General features: G+C 39.4%; 2 protein-coding genes across 4 annotated transcripts in view; one reads left to right on the forward strand and one right to left on the reverse strand.

Moving 5' to 3' along the window:
- Nucleotides 1–4,593, forward strand: part of MED12L (mediator complex subunit 12L) — a 316,798-nt gene extending 312,205 nt beyond the window's left edge. For all 3 annotated transcript variants that reach the window (XM_027583927.2, XM_027583929.2, XM_027583928.2), the window contains one exon: nt 739–4,593. In XM_027583927.2, the coding sequence (XP_027439728.1) occupies nt 739–791 (53 nt within the window). In that variant the 3' untranslated portion in view covers nt 792–4,593. The remainder of the gene's footprint in view (nt 1–738) is intronic.
- The window catches only part of IGSF10 (immunoglobulin superfamily member 10), a 60,730-nt gene continuing 45,402 nt past the window's right edge, over nt 4,494–19,821 (reverse strand). Inside the window, exons 5-7 of the mRNA XM_027583925.2 lie at nt 11,111–15,460; nt 9,716–10,616; nt 4,494–6,530 (exon numbers count right to left, since the gene is read on the reverse strand). Of these exons, the coding sequence (XP_027439726.1) occupies nt 4,622–6,530; nt 9,716–10,616; nt 11,111–15,460 (7,160 nt within the window). The 3' untranslated portion in view covers nt 4,494–4,621. The remainder of the gene's footprint in view (nt 6,531–9,715; nt 10,617–11,110; nt 15,461–19,821) is intronic.

The raw sequence follows: 19,821 nt of genomic DNA on the forward strand, positions 1-19,821 counted from the left end.
TGGCCAAGTTGAGCTGTCTCACTGTACAACTCCAGAGGGCTCCTTCTGTATCATAACCCATGTGGATGGAGCCTCTGGATTTGAATAGTCCCACCAGAGTTGGGGAAGCAGTAGTTATTTCTAAGTCCCAGTCATTTTTTTGTGCCTACTATTCTTTAGGTTTGTGTGTGTGTGTGTGTGTGTGTGTGTGCTTGCTTGCACACATGTACATATATGTATAGGCAGACACCTGAGTCAACACACATAGCCACCATCGCACGTGTAGACACCGTTACACACTTCTCTCTTACATATCTTATATGGCCATTTGTAGAAAATTACCCTGTTTCATGCCACTTCTCTCACTTCATAATGTCCGTGTTAAAATAAAATCTCTGATCTGTTCTTATAAAAGTTTGGGGAACTTTCAATATTTTACAATACTTAGAGTCCTTTTGTATGTTAGTATTGAGTTGTTTCTTAGTTTAGACGCAGAGACTTCAGAGGGGCTGGTTACTGTCCGAAGGCTGTGCTGGCCGGTGTAGGACTCTGCTGTGGAGCCAGTGCCCCTGTGGAATGCATGCAGTTAGGGTATTCAGACCTTACTGCTCAGGTCCCTGGGCTAGCATGCACTCCTTGGCCGGTTTGTCTGTCCTCCTGTTCTCGAGGCTGGTACGGAGAACTGTGGCAAGAGGGTAGCATCTATCTGTGGCATAATTTTGCATCTGCGATTTTATTTGAATTTATTTTTCCCATTAGGTAACCAGCCACAGCAAGGAGTGACTCCCTATGGGCATCCATCACACTTCTGAATCTGGAAGAGGACAAGACATAAAGTTTTGTGTTTGCACTGAAAAATAGAAAATCAAATTTAATGCATCAGTCTTTAGAAATGTCCCTTTGTTCTTTCCTTTCTTTGAAGTTTTCTTATTTTGTGCTACATTTCATATAGAGGTATTTAACACAAAAAGAAAAGGAGGAAGTGTGGTTTGGGTTTTTTGGTTAAATTCAACTTTAAAGTAGGTATAAAAATGTGGATCATGTGGGCCTACTCCAGGAAGAGCGTGGTAGCAGATCTTTTGAAATTGGTGCTTTTTTTTTGGATCTCATAGAAAGAATGAATTATGGTGGATTTAAAATATTTATGTGTTCATTAATGATGAAGTTTGTTGTTTTCTTCTCCCCACTGCCCCCCAAACTGTGCTGGACCAAACTACTGATTTGAAAGGCATGTCAGGTCTTGACAGGAGAGTAATCCATTTATTCTTCTTTCACCTTTGATGGTGAAATGGACATCTATTTGCATTGCTCTGATTTGAAATGTTTGTAATTTCATAAGCACTTTATAAACTTTATTCTTATTTATGTAGGATTTTTCTTTGCTTTTGTTGTGGTCAAAAGGTGCTGAAACAGATTGTTGCTTAGTACTTAAACTTCTTAGACCAAGAACTTCAACCCAGGCTTCTGAGAGAGCCGCCCTCAGATACACGGAAGCCTCGTAGAAGTGGTTGTACTCGAATTTGTTTTCAGTGGCAAGAGCATTGACCAGAGTCTTTGTGAAGGTACAACATGTTAATTCTAAAGGCCCGAACAAACCACAGTGGAATTGTTCCAATTATTTATTGCCAGATTTGGCAAAAATGACTCTTGGTTCTCCTGAACCTTATGCCAACTTGAGAAAAAACAATCTTGCAGCTGGCCTGAGATTCCACAGTGCTCAAACTTGATGTGGTTTCCAGAGAATCTGGCCCCCGAGTCCAGAAGGCTCTGGTTTTCATAAAGATGTATTTGCTGTTTATTTTGTATGGTAAGTATTTGCTATTTTGAATTTAATTATTAATGTTGGTGTCAGTCTTGGTTGTGTATTGCATATACTGTATTTATAAATTGGTGCAAAAAGCACAAGTAAATTATACATCAAATTTATTATAAAGAAATAGTAACTATTTTAACTTTGTTCAAGTATGTGGTAATTTGCTCCTATTAGAGTAAAAAATACAGTAAATTATCAGTTTGTGTAACTTAAGAGTATTCCATATAATATTTTTTTAGATTTAGATGCATAAAATTTTGAATGTGAAAATTGCAGGGCATTTTAAAACACGTGGGGGATATTTTCCCATGTTTTGTGTTAATTCATTTTCTTTTGCCATATGATTTTACATGTAATGTAGTTGAGCATACTGTGAATAGATTTGTCTATAATGAGCAAACCATGTAGAACTACTTTTTTAAAATGTAGCTAGTACGACTTTAGATCATTTCTTTTGCAAATCATTATATAAATAATTTATATCTTCCTAGGTGAGTTACTCATTGCAAAGTTTGACTCATGCAAACGACCTCAAATACATGTCCGCTTACTTTTGCTGTGGCAGCATCCATGTGAACTGCTTTGTACACTGTGAAATAGTTCACTCCAGCCTGCTCATTTCATGTTTACTCTGGGCTGGAAAAGACTTTGCCAAAACATTCAAGACCATTCTTTTCATGAAATTATAACATACTCTATCTGCTTTCAGAAGACAGATCTTTACATTTCAGCTGGTTTTGTATATCAGGTTTCGGGTTTTTTTCCTTCTTGAGAATCCTACGTAGAATCCATGAAGTTATTTTTCTTCCAAGTAATCTATCCATATGATGATTGCCTTGGCAAAACCGAAATGTGAATGTTGTGCCTAGTGAGTGAGTCCTGTTCTGTCCTGATTTCCTTTGGAAGAATTATTGGGATCTAAAATGCCAGTTTTTAGTTTGAACCATATATTTTTATAGCTCAGTATTGCAAACAGCAGTCATATTGTTTCAAGAACAAGTGTGATAATTGCATAGCATTCATATGCACTTTATATTTTGCATAAGGTAGTGAAATTAATTTATTAATCATTTTGCACATGAAAGCTGGGGGGTATACTTTTTTCTTGTTGTGTCCTTTTCTTTTCCGGTGACAAAGCCAAGTCATGGTAAGGCCCTATAGTTCAGATTCTGTGGAAAGTTGAGGAAGAAACTAGGACTGGCTTACCCCTGTGCATTATAAAGAGAACGACTGGAATTTTTGTAATCTAGGCTTAGCATATTTCCTTCCACTTAATCCCACATCCTAAGAGGTTTCTTTCTTAGCAAATTCATTAATTTGCATTAAAATGATCGTGAGCGAAAACCTATCCTTTGACAGAACCTGGTAATTTGCTTTGTAAGACAGGAAATTATCCTAGGAGAAGATGGAGACCTCCCTTTCCCTTAAAAATAAGACTTTAAAAATTGAATGTAATTGGGCATCAGAATCCCTTAGACAAACCTGTTTACACTCTAGTCTCATTCCTGATAGCTTCCATTTGTCGTTCTTACTTACTCCTTTTGGCCCGGCAGTGGAAGGAGATCACAGTGAGAATTAGTATCCTTTGACCTCTTGTGGCCACAGGGTACCAACATCTGAGATAGCAGCAGTCAGGTCACCTCTTAGGTGGAGCCAGCTGAAAGTTGGTGTGATGAAAACACAATGAAGTAAGCTCCCCTGTGTCTCAAACCATCAGCAGGGGCTAACATAGTTGTTTTGTGTGCTGAGATATCCGGGCGAGACCTATGGCATTTTTTTTCCCCACTTTAAATAACTGGCAAATATTTGAATGAATTCTGGATAAATTACACTGGAACATCCCAGCCTCTAAAATTAGAAAAGATGACTCATAATGTCCCCCAAATCAATTCATGTTGAATTACAAAAAGCAACATTTTGTGTAGGTTTGAACAAATTTTAAGTACAATGAAACTTCATTATATGTATTTATGTATTAGATCTAGATTTTCCTATTTTCCTCTTCCATAAAGGATTATCCCTTAATGAAATAAGTTCATAAAGCAATGGTTCCTTCTCAGATATTTTCCTTATAAAGAGTTCCAAACCAAGGATGCCTGTGTTAGATTTTGAAGTGATGAAGTTTCATTGTATTTTTAATGAAGCCTTTTTAATGAGTTTATTTCAGTAACGAAGTAATCAACCCCCTTTTCACTTTTTATGATATGTAGGTGTTAAGTTGCTTTTTACATGTATTTTAAATGCAGTTATTAAAAAACATTTTTGTATTCCCCATCAATGAAAATTTTCAGTGTACACAAAACATAATCCTAGTCAAAACTGTTCAGAGCTTATTTTCTCTAGGTTTTACTAAAATATTTCTAAGCCAGCCACAAAATATCTGTACATCAAAATTGTAAATTTACAATCAAGACTACAAATTTAATCTTTCCCATTGTCTCTCTTCTCAGTGCCATGCTTGTAACATTGCTAGAAGGTGGACACTAGGCAACTGGTAGTGAAAGAACAAAGTCTATTCTTTAATGAAGAATTCAGATACATTAGCCATTTGTTCTTTTATGGTGGACAGTTTTACCTTAATGTTCATTGTTATTTGTTGGCAAAATAAAAGTGCCTTAAGTTAAAAGTTCGTTTGGAGATCAATTAACGAAATCACTATCAGTCATATTGCATTTATTTACAAGTCTTTTTCTTATTTTGCATGTCCATTATAAATTTAATATTGTAAATGTACTCAAATTCATTTACATGCCTATGGCTGCCTTTGATTAAACTTCTTCCAAAAAATAAACTGTCCAGATGTTGACTTTGTTCAATTTTTATTTCATGTCAGATGACCTGAACATACGTTGTTGCATAATCACTACCAAGTGGATTCCTCGCTGTGCATTTGTAGATCCCAGAATCTGAGGTTTGGGGATTCTGAATGATGAGGGTACCTTGGGGGTGAAAAGGCTCAAGTCCATGAGTCCCCCCTTTATTTGCCATTGAGAGCAAGGAGTGGTCTGGCCGCTCCCATGTGATTTCTGGCTTGGGGACTCCCAGGGCCACACATCGGAGCTGAACGGGCGCTCCTATCCTTGTGAGAATGCTCCTGGGTAGGCGATTTGTAATTCGGGGTGGGTAGGCTACAACCATTACTGGAACGGTAATCAGTGTGTGGCCAACGTTATTTTGAGCCATACAAATGTAGTTTCCTCTGTCATAAGCTGTTGCTGCTTTAATGACTAAGGTGCCATTTTCATGCAATATGTATTTTCCACTACTTTGAGGTCTATCGATTATAGAACCACTTGGTGTAGTCCATTTGATATTTGGCTTAGGGCTTCCATCAGACACACAATGCAGTGATAGAGATTCTCCACTGATACAGTAAACTGTTCCTAGCGCATAAGAAAGAATCACTGGCTTCTGGCCAATTTCTAACACAATTAATTTTTCAATGTAGCCGACTTTATTTCTTGCTGCACACCGGTATTTTCCTGCATCATCCCGAGTTGTTTTAGAAATGATGAAAGAACCATTGCCTGCTATCAGATACTGAGAAATTTGCGGCTCATTGGGAAATCTTGTGCCATTTGGTAAAATCCAGATTATTTCAGGTGGTGGGTTTCCATCAACAGAACAATTCAGTGCTGTGGACTTTCCAAGCTGGGCAACTATTTTTTCATTAAATGGATTTCTGAATGTTGGTCGTCTTAGCATTTCCAGTACTTCTAACTGTACCACCAGCACGCTCTCTCCTCCTTCATTCCGAGCCACACAGATAAAATCTGCCGAGTCTGAAAACCTCACATTCCTAATTTCCAAGGTTCCATTTTTATGGACTGTGATTCTGCTTCCATAGTATGGGGCCGTGAGGAAAATATTATCTGGCATGATCCACATGACTTGAGGAGATGGTGTTCCTTCAGCTCTGCAGTCAAAGTGTTTTTTGGAATGCCTCACGGCTGTGGCTTTAATGACCGTTCTGTTTGTATACAGACCGTTGATTAATGGAGGTTTGGAGACAACATCCAGTTTGTACATTTTTGTGTCATCGCCACTGGGATTTCGGGCCACACACACATACTCTCCGGAATCGAGCAGTTTCACTTTGTTGATGGACAAAGACCCATTCGCATGAAATGTGTACCTATCCTTAGAGAATGAAATCACGTCATGGGAAGGCAGCAACCAAAATATTTTTGGTTTGGGTTCACCGATGACCTCACAGTCAAGGACCACTGTGTCTCCAGCCTTGATTCTCCTGTGGGTCTTGTAACCCTGCCTGATCCGTGGGGCAGCTGTTATTACTGTTAGGTGCACCTTCATTTCATCCTTCCCCAGAGTGTTCTGGGCATAGCAAGTATAATCTCCTTCCTCTGCTATCCCAACTTTGTTGAAGTATAGGGTTCCATTGTCAAAAAGGGTATACCTCCTGGTCCTGCGGCCACTGTCATCGGCTTGCATTGCATTGTTTATCATTGTTCCATCAGGCAAACTCCAAGATATCTCAGGCAGTGGGGAGCCAGAAGCCTCGCAATCAACTTGGAAATCTTTCCCATGGAATACTTGCTTTTTAAAATGGTGCTTGTGATAAATTTTGGCCGGTTTCAGTCGGAGGCTCACATGCATTAGTATCAGATCATCCCCCATTTTGTTTCTGGCCACACACAAGTAGTCACCGCCATCTTTTTCTGTTATTGATCCAATAAACAAGGATCCATTTGGGTATACATGGATACGGCTGCCCATTCTAAGGAGAGAAGAGATGGATTTGAGTGTGCAGCTATTAGCAAGAGGTGAGGGGAGTTGTCTTTATTTACATAGGATTAGCTTTATGGACATTTTCTTAAACTGTTGGAATAAAATTAAAATCAGTACTAGCTTACTGTCTCCTAAACCATTTCCTGAGAGAAAATTATCTAACTGAACAGTTAAAATTTAGTGAAATGAAACTCCTTTACAATGGTGATTTGAAAGAATGCTGAGAATGCTAGAAACATTGGATACCTTAGGACTTTCTTGACCATTTTACATATCAAATGATTGTTTTGTGATATGTCAGTAAAGAACTTCCATGTATACTTGGCTCGGAAAAGATGCCAGGTTATTTTTTTTTAAAAGGTAACAAAATATAATTATTTGGTTACAAAATAAGTTATACTTTGCCATGAAAAGAGGAAGTGCCAATGGTAAGACTCATCAGAAGCCTGCTGTTGCATCTGTCCTTTGCAGGCAGCTGTAAAGTGACTGGTCTCTGCATTTTGTCAAACTGTGCACTATCGTTTTTCTCCCTGAAGTTATTATGCAGCATGCCATTACCACCGTGAGCCACCAGATGGCACATCTTTCCTGCTAAAACCAGATTTAGCTTTTCAGAAAGACCAGTGGAAAATGAATTGCTGCTAAAACCGGGATCAAGAACACCCATAAGGGAACATCTATATATATTTTTCTTATTTTTTGCCAAGGTGATAAGCAGGTAAGTGAAACCAGAGAGGAAAAGGTGGATAGGGTAGCAGCGAATCAAGTCAAACAGCTCAAGTCACTTTTCATTCTCAGCAAACAAGTATGGAGAGTATTGTGTGGTACATTACAAAAGGTACTGTTATTTTTAAATCTTCAAGTAGTTCCTCACTATATATCTGGAAATACTTTACTTAGAGAGCCTTAGTAACTTGCCTCAGCTCTCAGGGCTGGTTCTCAAATGCTTTATAAAAGCACTGATTCCCAAACTTGGATGTGTATGAAAATCATTTATGGAGTATAAAACGAGTCCCACCTCCAGAATTTGACTTAATTGGTGTGGAGTGTGGCCTAGGCATTAGGACTCAGAGTTTTCCAGTGATTCTCATGTGCAGCCAAGTCTGAGAACCACTGCTCCCAGCCTTGGCTCTCACAAACAGTTCTCTCATCCCATGCATCAGAATCACATGGCGCCTGCCTCATGTAAGATGCAGGTTTCCTGGCTTCGCTTTTCAGAGATTCTGATTCACGAGATCTGGCCAGGGATCTGGGAACCCACTGAGTAACAAACGTCCCAGGTGACCGTGACTCTTATGAACAATAAAATTTGAGAACCAGTCTCCTATTTTAGTGGCACTAAAATCACCTGGAAGCTTTTAAGAACACAGATTGCCTGTTAAAAGAGAATCGGTTTCTGATTCACTGAGTTCTCAGGCAACGCTAATGCTACTGGCAGGGGGACTGCATTCTTTGAAAACCATTGATTTAGAGTGACCTTGTCCCGCCCCCAAATCTGATGCATCTGGAGGTGGTAATATATAAGAAGAGACTATAGCTGTTTCTTTTTATAAAGTGATGTTTTTAAGAGAAAATTTACTTTTCCAAAGTAGAGTGTTCCCCAAGTAAAAGAAAGCATCTGTAGTCCTTCTAAAGCAATGCTTCTCAGACTTTATTGAGCATGTGATTCATCCGGGTATCTTTTTAAAGCGCAAATTCTGACTCAGCAAGTCTGGAGTGGGACCTGAGGTTCTGCTCTTGTGACAAGCTCTTAGGTTTGAAGAAGAGGAAACCATTCTGTGCTGAAACAGGTCACATATGTCAAAAGTACTGGAGATAGACTGGTGGTGTTCTGAGTCTGAGGCCATTTAAAAACCCAGAAAAAGCTTTTTGGTTCAGGTGACAAGTAGGCTTTAAGAAAGGGACAGGGTTTTGCTTATTCTGGTCATGGTGGTGTACGCAGAAACGCATAGCTATGATGCACATTTTTGCATTTTTAGAATCTAAAATTCAAATGTTAGAAGCTTCGAAATGGAAACAGCAAGGACTTTCTTTTTCTTGCAGTAAATGGCCCCTTTTATTTCAGTTGATATCATCTAAAGCTTCTAAGTAAAGAATATCCTTGCCTTTTTGAGGCTAGTGGCAAAATAATAATTGAGGTGTTCAGTTAGCAAACAAGTTGAATTATAAAAGAAAAAAATGCAGTACCTCTGGTGGGCCCATGGTAGCATCTGTGATCTTTATTTTTTAAGATTTATTTATTTGAGAGAGAGAACCTCAAGCAGACTTCCCGCTGAGCACAGAACCTGATGTGGGGCTCGATCCCACGACCCCAAGAGCATGACCCAAGTAGAAATCAAGAGTCAGCCGCTCAACCAACCAAGCCACCCAGGTGCCCCATCTGTGATCTTTATACACTCTGTTGCCTCTTCCACAATTTTTACAATCTGTGTCCCATAAATACTTCCCCAAACAAAATATAAACCACCTACTTAATTTCTTTGCTGTTTACCTCTGAAGGATCTGTTGGAATACCTGGTTAAGATTTATTCTGAGATATTAATAATGTGTTTTGGAACACTCTCCAGACTTCCTTTGGGTTAACTTCTTAAAACATTCCTTAAATTTTTTCATGCCTCTTGATAAAAGATTTCCATTTTCCAAAACTGACTTAACATCCAGTAAGTGTTTTAGTGTTTTAGACCTTTTCCTTAACAACCTAAATTTTGAACTTTATCCGTTATTCACATCACAAGTGTAATGCTTTCTATACTTACTGCATTGTGGTTTTTGCATGGGTAGTGGAAATTGTTTTCAAAATTACACAGAACCTTGGTTGCATTACAAAATTCCCTCCTCTTTTTGGATAGAGAAATTATAAATACCTTTCCGCAGTTACCATTTTAAAGCTGTCACAAGTATGACAGCAAATGAGATTGTTAGTCTGCTTTTAACTATGTAAATTCAGTAAGAATTGAACAGCTGGCCTGTAGAGTTAAGCATGTAAGAAGCTTCATTTTTATATGTAACATTACCTCAAAAGGATTAGGTCTCTTTAGAAAGAGTTACTTTTATGTACAGAGTCTATGAGCTCTCTAAATCTGCTGCTGATCTCACTGTATCACTTTTTCCATTTCAGAAATTGTACATCTAAATAGTTAAAGAAGACAATCTCAACACAAAGGTATGGTTTACCTGTGCCACTGGTCGACAATAGCCCTGGATGGTAGCCTCCAGATTATTTTGGGTTTGGGTTCCCCAATGGCTGAGCAGTTCAGTAGTAATTTGTCCCCAAAATTCACCTCAGTCCGCTTCTGGGATGCAAATTCTATCCTGGGGATGGTTTCTCGCTCTTCCACTGTAAGAATTACCACTCTTCTTTCTGAGCCAGTGGAGCTGGTAGCAATGCATTCATAAGTGCCCCTGTCTGAAGAGTCTACATTTCTTATATACAGAGTCCCATTTGAAAATAACAACAACTTGGAATTTATAAACTGCAGTGGTTTCACTTCAGTGCCATCAGAGAGGACCCAGTGAACACTGGGCTGAGGAGTTCCTTTGGCAGTACAGGGCAATTTCAAACTTTCACCCCAAGTCCCTACAATGACTTGCCTCTTTTGCTCTAGAATAACAGGTGGGGCTGCAATGACTTGTATTTTGACCAACAGTGAATCCTGGCCAGCTGAGTTGCTGGCCATGCATTTGTAAAAACCCCGGTCATAAATGCTGAGACTGTGGATGACCAGTGTTCCATTAGATGTCACCAGGGCCTGCCTATTCCCCTCAGATGATTCTGAAACCACCGTTTGGTTTGCAAGAACCCAGGAAATTGTAGGACTTGGTCTACCTTCAGCTCTGCACTTCAATTCCACAGTGCTTCCAGAGTGGACTGTGATCTCTTTGGTACGCCTATCCAGGATCCTGGGGGGATAGGAAACCACGGACAACATGACATGAAGGCGGTCAGTGCCAAGTGGATTGGATGCTGAGCACAGGTACTGTCCGCGGTCCTGAATGTCCACCCTCTGTATGGACAGGGTGCCATTGGGCAGCACCTGGAATCTGCTATTCTGTTTCCTTTTAGATATATCAAATCCTGATAAGAAGAAAGAAATTTGTAGTCATAGGTCATCAAAGTTTAAATAGAAAACAAATTGTGCAAGGGAAAGTCTCAAGAGGAAAGCTTTGGGGGGTGCTGTTAGGCTACTGAGAGCAAATATATTTAAAATTAAAATTAGGAGACTTAGTGTTAAGAGTGTAAAAATTATTCACGGAAGATTTTTATATCCATATGATTCAACACAATGACCCTTTTCTTTTTCAAATCATATTTCCCTGTATCTGCTTTCAAAGCATTACAAAAAAATGTTCTTAACATGTTTTAAAACCTTCCAATGAGCAGAAAAAGTTATGCAGCAAATGTCAAATGAGAATATCAATAGTTTCTGTGTCTTGGAGAGATTTGAAACTGGTGTTGATTCTTTGGATGTGTAACCCTGAAACATAACACAATCTTTTCCTTGTTTTATGACTCAACAAAACTAAGTGTAAAAAGAAAAAATTAAAAAAAAAAAAAACAGTTTCAGATACCTGATGAGACTCTGGTCCAGTGGATGGTGGGCAGGGGATTTCCAACAGCCTCACAAGGAAGAAAGGCATCTGAGTTAGCTGGAACAGTAAAACTTGCTGCTTTTCCTCCAACTATTCTGGGCCTTTCAAATATATTCCTAGACAAAGAATCAAAGGGAAGGAGTTCAGAAGTTGTTATTTTTTGAACTGGTGTCTCATCAAAGCCATTTTTCTTTGCAGTCTTCTGAATATCCCAATTTGAAGCATGAGTGGTGTCCTCTGGCAAGCCTGGAGTGGGCAATATGCTCACTACTGACATTTTGCCTTTTTCAGCAATTTCTGGGTATGACTTGTGCCAGAAGTGGTTTTCTGACCAGGGAGAGGAAGTCAGTTTAGAATTCTGTGGTTTAACTGTCATTAGTGCTGGTGTAGAAGCAGAATGAAACAGATTGGAGTAGATAAAGTGGGTGGTTCCAATTGTGACCTTGACATTTGGGCGAACTCTGGGAGATGTTGCAACCTCTGCTGCTAATTGCTGTGGATTAGCATTGTGCCTAGAGTATTCACGTGGCTTGATCACTGTATTTGTCATCATCCTAAAAACGGGAGTTGCCATGTTGTCTGTGACTGCACTTTGATTACTCAAGGAATGGGAGGTGGGAATTGGCATTGGAGCAGCACTGACACTCCGGAATGGTGGCATGGTTGAGTGTCTAATGATTGTGTTCCTAGTTGTGGTGCTCTGGTGTAGTTTGCTGGACAAAGTGATTTCAGAAACAATTCTGCTCTTCAAAGTCTGAGTATTCTCTTGGGGTAGTTCTTCAATTACATCTGTCAGAGTAAGTGTTCTTGGATAAAGACCCATTGTGCTTGAAATTCCTTTTATGTTTTCTAAGGGAGAATGAGTGAAAGCAAAGATACTGGGCTTGGTTGAAGTTTCAGTTGCAGTTAGATCAGGAGGTATCATAGTAGCTGATGTAGTGAAGCCAGAACTCTGACTAGGAGAGGAGTATGAGTCATTCCTGTTCCTCTGAGGCTCCTTTTTTCTTTGTATGTTTCGTGTCGTGGGTCTGGCTATTTGGGTTTTACTGATAATGACTGATGCAGGGGCAGTAGGAGGAACTGTCAGCCTGGCTGTCTGCATTGATATGAAATTGTTGGTACTTGATTCTTTGCTTGAGATATTAAGAGGTGTAGGGTAAACTGGTGGAAAGGGCAGCTTTTTCATTGTTGGGAGACTTATAGGACTGTGTGTTTCAGTGATATTTTGGTGAGTTGTAGCTGATGTTATAGATGGAATTTGCATCACACTTGTTGAGAGTGTTGTGAAATGGAAAGGGAAAACTTTATCTGTGGGTAAAGCAGGAGATATTTTAGTAAGTACTGTGCCTTTGCTTTTTGGTGGGCTAAATTGATGCTGATTCTTTAACCTCTCTTTTTGGACATGGTTATTTACAAAGATCTGATGCCAGGGAATTTTCCTTCTTAAAAATCTTGTAATGGCTGTAGTAGTAGACATAGATGGCTTGGTGGTGGGATCTGGAAGTGGTGATATAAACATTGAATCTCTTTTAACTTCATTGGTGTTAGACCCACTTGGGTAGCCATTATTTGTTACAGTTTTTTCCACAGGTAAGGATTTGGGGGCATGAGTCATAACTGCATCAGTTGGAGTCATTTGGGTACTTTCAGCACTGAAATATTTTATTGTGGGTATTGTTTTCTCAATATTTACATTTGGTTTGTTCTCAAATGGTAATGATGGATTGTGGACTAGAGTTGTAGACTCTTCTGTGACTTTGGAAGTTTCAGCTTTGGTGAGCATGATAGGGGAAGAACTTGGAAAAGACAATGCTGCTGCAGCAGTGGTGAGCCTTTCCTCGGGAGAACAGGATGGGCACACCACATTGACCTCTGTGGCTGAAAATGTAGTGCTTTCTTCAGAAGAAACTCTGAATGTTGGTCTCACAAAGCCGTATCTATGTTGTCGAAGAATTGGAGTTCTATATGGGCTGATAATGCGACCCCTACCCCAAATTTTCCTCCGTCTTCCAAAGCGCCTAGATGTTAGTGGGATGTTAGTTGTACTATTTCTAGGAATCTGTGACTGAGAATGAGCAGCAGTGTATGGGCCTGAAGGTATCTCAGAGGTGCTAAGCTTTTGAGTAATGTATGGATAGAGGTGATTGCTCCTGGGGTCACTGACTCCTGTTACAGATGTCTGATGACTATTTGTGGCATTTACTGACCCTAAGAATATATCAGCTTTGCTGTTAGCACTACTGAGCATTTTGATATTGGCATCTTTGCTCATAGTCCCCACTGCTATTGGGACTGTACTTTGTAAATGCTCTTTTTTCCTCCTAGTGTTGTCAGCCTCCTGAAATTGCATTGCTTCAGGTAAGAAAGGAGAGATAGTGGAGAAATTTTCAGTGGTTGTGCCTTGCATTTTGCTTGATAAGGTTGGGTTGATATTCTCTGACATGGCTGTAGTTTTAATAGGAGATGGCTTGAAATCTATTGGTTTTTCAGGTGGTAGGATTTGTGGACCCGCAACTGGAGAGACTTCAGTAACAGTTACATTTGTCACAGGGCTATCAGGTATTTTTCTGGAATTGGCAATCAGTGTCCTTGCCAGAACACTAGGAGCCTTAGTTGCCAGGGCCATCAGTTCCTCATCTGGAGGGAGCTTGCCTGAAGAGTCCATTTCCTCCCCAGGTATCTTCAGGAGTTGGGTGGCCACTGAAGGGGGCCTTGCTGTAGTAGTTTCTTGCTTCTCTGGCATAATATTCTTTTTAGCTTTCTCCAAAAGTGCTGCCCAGTGCTGTGGGTCAATTCTCCGAGCAGAGGAAGGGAAGGGCCTCCTGTGCTCTCTAAAATGTCGATTTGGTGAATCTCCTCGCCGCCGGTGTATTGACTCGCGATAGTTGTGCTTTTTACTTGTGCTCAAGACTTGTTTTCCAGTCTCAGCTCCCAATGGAACAGAGGTAGGGAGTTGCACAGCTGGTGGGTCCATAAGATGAGCAATGGGATTGGGCTCATCAAGTCCAGATCCATCTATTTCTACATTATGCTCTACTGGCCTTTGCCCTTTCATTTTGACTGAAACTTGGTTAATCAAAAAGTCAACCCCTGATGGGTTGGCTGCTACACAACAATAATAACCCTGGTTTTTTTGGGTGACCTGTAATAGTCTTAGTGTGCCATTGTTAAGAATTTGCTTGTCTCTGGAGGACTGATAAAACACAGTGTTTCCTGGAAGAACCCAGCTAACAGAGGCATCTGGGATACCAGAAGAATGGCATGGAAGGTCAAGTGTTTCACCAATGAAAACTGTATAATGAGCCGCATTTTCATGATAGGCTTCTATGGAGGGCTCTACCACAGTAATTCTATAGGTGAGAATATCTGCATCATCATAGTTGGTGCTTATGCAGTGGTATATGCCTGTGTCAAAACTATCAGCCATCTGGAGTTCTAATTTTCCACTTTTGTCTATTAGGATTCGTCCATCCTCACTAACGTAAGGGGCTCTCACTTTACTCCCATCAGCCAGAAGCCACTCCAAATGTGGGGTAGGGTCTCCTTGGCCTGGGCATTCTAGGCTAATGGTCCCACCAATCAAAACAGTGCGTTCCTGCTTAGTATTGTTATCTCTGGAAATCATGGTCCATTTATGTTTCACTGGCCTTATTTCTGCCCTTGGTAAAGTGACTTGAACATCACTGGAGTACTGGATGTGCAATGTACTGAGTGTGCTGGCAGTTCTATTTAGCTGCAAGGAGATTTGGTCTTGCATTAACCAAGGGGGATCTATTGTGAGTTCAGCCTCTGTGTTGGTAAAGATGTCTTCAGGTTTAGGAGCCACCTGTTTATATTTGTAGCAGCGTTGTGGTGTTTCAGTGAGCAAGTGGCTCCTTTCTAGAATCAGAGGAGAATCACTGTACAAAGCCAGAACTTGCCACACTTGCTGAATGTAATTGTTTTCTATGTTACACACCAGAAATGTTGAAAATGATGAATTTAGCATGATATAGTCATTTTCTTCAGTGAATGCAATGGATGATGTCTTTGAGGGTTTTTGGATACTGCAGACTATGTTAGCTTCATTTCCAAACTGATCTGTCATATTCAAAGTGATGGAGCCAAGGGGTGCCATGAAATCTTGGGGAGAGATGGACACAGGACTGCTGTCTTCCAGAACAGTCAGGCTCTTTAATTTCAGGGATGGGTCGATGGTTGGCTTGGCACACAGGAAAGCTGCAGCTGGGACCATAGCTAAGGGCGTGCCTTTAGAGGTCCTGGGGTTCATACAAAGTGGACATTGCTGAGGACTGGAAGGACTTCTGTCTTTTTTGCATTTTATTATATCTAGGAAAAATGACAATTGAGTTATTGCCAGCTGTGGCCTCTTTACATTTGAACATTTTAAAGAAATAGCTTTTGCTAAAATTTGAAAGACCAATTCGGAAATTTTAGTGTTATTAAGGAAGTTTCCTACTTTTTTGTCTTTAGGTTGATTTCTAAAAAGATATTGTCTATATACCCTGCCACAGTATTATATCCATGGTCACAAGGATTTTTGCTGTCTTGTTGATTGCTTTATTTCGAGTACCTAGCAAGTGCCTGATATATATTTGGTACTCAGAAATATTACCTAAAAGAATAATTTCCTTATATAGGGAAACAAAATAATAAGCTTATGTTTCCCACTTTTTACTAAAAGTAGTTCAGTTCTATTTCCTCATTTTAATGTTTGAAGCGTCATAGAATTTCATTGTCCCTTAAAAGATTAAATGTTTTAATACCTATTCTCCTCAAACTATTCCAAAATACAGAAGAGGAAGGAAGGTTTCCAAACAAATTCTATGAGGCCAGCATTACCCTGATACCAAAACCAGACAAAGACACCATGAAACAATAAAACTAAAGACCAACATCCTTGATGAATATACATGTAAAAATCCTCGGGCGCCTGGGTGGCTCAGATGGTTAAGCGTCTGCCTTCGGCTCAGGTCATGATCCCAGGGTCCTGGGATCGGGTCCCGCATCAGGCTCCCTGCTCCTTGGGAGCCTGCTTCTCCCTCTGCCTCTCTCTCTCTCTCTCTCTGTCTCTCATGAATAAATAAATAAATAAAAAAAAAAAAAAAAAAAAAAAAAAAATCCTCAACAAAATATTAGCAAATTGCATTTAACAATACATTAAAAGGACCATTCACCATGATCAAATGGGATTTTTTCTGGGGGCACAAAGATGGTTCAGTATTCACAAATCAATCAGTGTGATAAACTACATCAACAAAGGATTAAAATCATATGGTCATCTCAACAGATTAATAGGAAACATTTGGCAGAATTCAACATCTGTTCATGATAAAAACTATCAACAAAGTGGGTTTAGAGGACACCTACTTCAACAGAATAAAGGCCAAATATGACAAACCCACAGCTAACATCATCCTCATGGTGAAAAACTGAGAGCTTTCCTCTAAGATCAGGAGCAAGACAAGGAAGTCCACTCTGACCACTTTTATTGAACATAGTAGTCTTCAGAAGTCCTACTTGCAGCAGTTCCACAAGAAAAAGAAATAAAAGGCGTCCAGATTGATGTGGAAGAATGAAAACTGTCTCTGTTTGCAGATGACATGACACCGTATGTAAGAAATCTTAAAAACTACACGAAAAAACTGTTAGAAATGACAAATTCAATAAAGTCACAGGATACAAAATTAACATACAGAAATCGGTTGCATTTCTATACACTAATAATGAGGAGATGAAAGAGAAGAAAACAATCCCATTTACAATTGCACCAGAAATAATAAAATACTTGGGAATAAACTTGACCAAGGACGTGAAAAATCTATACTCTGAAAACTATAAAACATTGACAAAGGAAACTGAAGGCAACATAAACAAATATAAAGATATTCCATGCTCATGGATTGGAAGAATATAAAATGTACTAACCAAAGCAATCTACAGATTTAATATAATCCCTATCAAAATACCCACATTTTTCACAAAGCTGAAACATATATTACTATATTCGTATGTTACCACAAAGATCCCAGATAGCCAAAGCAATCTCAAGATAAACAAAGCTGCAGGTATCACAATCCCAGATATCAAGATACACCACAAAGCCATAGTAATCAAAACAGAATGGTACTGGCACTAAAACAGACACATAGATCAATGGAACAGAATAGAGAGTTCAGAAATAAACCTATACTTATATAGTCAATCTATAACAAAGGAGGCAGGAATATACAATGGGGAAAAGACAGACTCTTCAATAAATGGTGCTGTCAAAACTGGTGGACAGCTACATGCAAAATAATGAAACTAGACCACTTTCTTACATCATACACAAAAATAAACTTGAAATAGATTAAAGACCTTCATGTGAGACCTGAAACTGTAAAAATCCTAGAAGAGAGCACAGGCAGTAATGTATCTGACATTGACCATAGAAACCCTTCTCTCGATATGTCTCCTTGCATAAGGAAAACAAAAGCAAAAATAAACTATTGGGACTACACCAAAATAAAAAGCTTTTGCACAGTGAAGGAAATCATCAACAAAAAGACAACCTACTGAAAGAAGGTATTTGCAAATGATATATCCAATAACTAGTTAGTATCCAAACTATATAAAGGACCTCTACAACTCAACACCAAAAAACAAAAACCCCAAGCAATTTGACTTAAAAATGGGCATAGGACATGAATAGACTTTTTTTTTTTTTTTCAAAAAAAGACATACAGATGGCTAATAGACACATGAGAAGATGCTCAGCATCACTCGTCATCAGGGAAATGCAAATCAAAACCACAATGAGGGATCATCTTACACCTATCAGATGGCTAAAATAAAAAAGACAAGAAATAAGTGTTGGCAAGGATATGGAGAAAAAGGAACCCTCATGCACTGTTGGTGGAAATGTAAATTGGTGCAGCCACTGTGGAAAACAGTATGGAGGTTCCTCAAAAAATTAAAAAATAGAATTACCAATTAGTCTAATAATTCCACTACTCGGTATTTACCCAAAGAATATAAAAATACTAATCTGAAAAGATATATGCACCCCTATGTTTATTGCAGCATTATTTACAATAGCCAAGATTTGGAAGTAACCTAAGTGTCTATCCATAGAGGAATGGATAAGGAAGATGTGGTATGTATATATATATTGGAATATTAGCAAAAAAAAAAAAAAAAAAAATGAGATAGTGCCATTTGTGACAACAGGGATGGACTCCAAACCCTTGAGTATGTACTCCAGTGTGACAGGTAGTGCTACCTACAGCTGGCTCAGAATTCTTTGGTAAATTTTAAAATCTAAACCTATGCAGAGAAGGTAGCTGGCAAGCCTGAAAACCCTTGAGTACACATAAGAGTCTCTTCTTAATCACCCACTTACCAATCAGCTATGACCCTTAACCTACTCATCAGTACCCTGTGTTCAGACCCTGCCAAAGCAAAGAACATTGCAGACTTCTGGCTTAATTAAACCTCATCACAGAATTATACTCACATCTTGGTATGCTTACTCCTGATAGCACCTGGACCAGAGTTAGCAGGCCCTGGACATCAGGTATTTTACTTCAAATGCAGATCTTATCATGTCACTTTCATTCTCTCCGTCACACAGACATGCTTTCCATTTCTCAACCTGCCATGCCTTATTAGGCTCTGGAATATGTTGTTCCTTCTACTTCCCATCATTTGCCATTGGGCACGCCCTCTTCCATCAATATCTAACTACTTACATCCTTCAGGACCCAGTCACAACATCACTTCTGGGTGGGCTTTCTGCTTTATGTTCTCCTTATACCTTTAACTTCTCCTATACTACTCCTCACCCATCCACTGTTAGAATGACTAGTTATCTGTCTTTCCACAAGACTATAACATCCATACTTATTTATCTGTATGTCCCTGGCCTCAGCCAATGGATGCTCAGGAAAGACTGGCGGGAGGGATGAAGGTGGGCAGGCACGCCTAATTCTAAGGTCATGTTTCTGCCACATCTTAACTTGTAACTTGAGATGGGTCTTAAAATTGAAGGTGTTTTACGGTAGCAACTGACCAGCTGTCAGTCTTGATATGGCTTCCACTATTGCACACGAACACTATCTTAGCTATTTACATTGTTTTCTCTTTAACTGAGTTACATGCACTGTCGGGACCATATATTAAATTTGCCACTTAAAATGTTTATATTAAGGGGCGCCTGGGTGGCTCAGTCGGTTAGGTGTCTGACTCTTGGTTTTAGCTCAAGTCCTGATCTCAGGGTCATGAGATCAAGCCTTTGCTTCAGGCTCTGTGCTCAGCGCAGAGTCAGCTTGAGATTCTCTCCCTCTGCCCCTCCCCCTGCTCTCTAAAATAAAATCTTAGAAAAAAAAATAAAATGTTTGCTTTAAGATTATACTAGGCTTTGGCACTAAAACAAGAAGTTATTAAGTAGGTAAAAAGGCCTGGAAACAGAAGCTAGACATAAATTTAGTATTAGTAAAACAAATGTTTATCAAAGAAATAGCCACAAATCCTTATTTTTATTTTGTTATATTAGTCACCATACATCATTAGTTTTTGACGTAGAGTTCCATGATTCATTGTTTGCGTATAACACCTAGTGCTCCATTCAATACGTGCCCTCCTTAATACCCATCACCAGGCTAACCCATCCCCCACCCCCCTCCCCTCTAGAACCCTCAGTTTGTTTC

The sequence above is a fragment of the Zalophus californianus genome, chromosome 1 (assembly GCF_009762305.2).
Source record: "Zalophus californianus isolate mZalCal1 chromosome 1, mZalCal1.pri.v2, whole genome shotgun sequence".
Classification (NCBI taxonomy): domain Eukaryota; kingdom Metazoa; phylum Chordata; class Mammalia; order Carnivora; family Otariidae; genus Zalophus; species Zalophus californianus.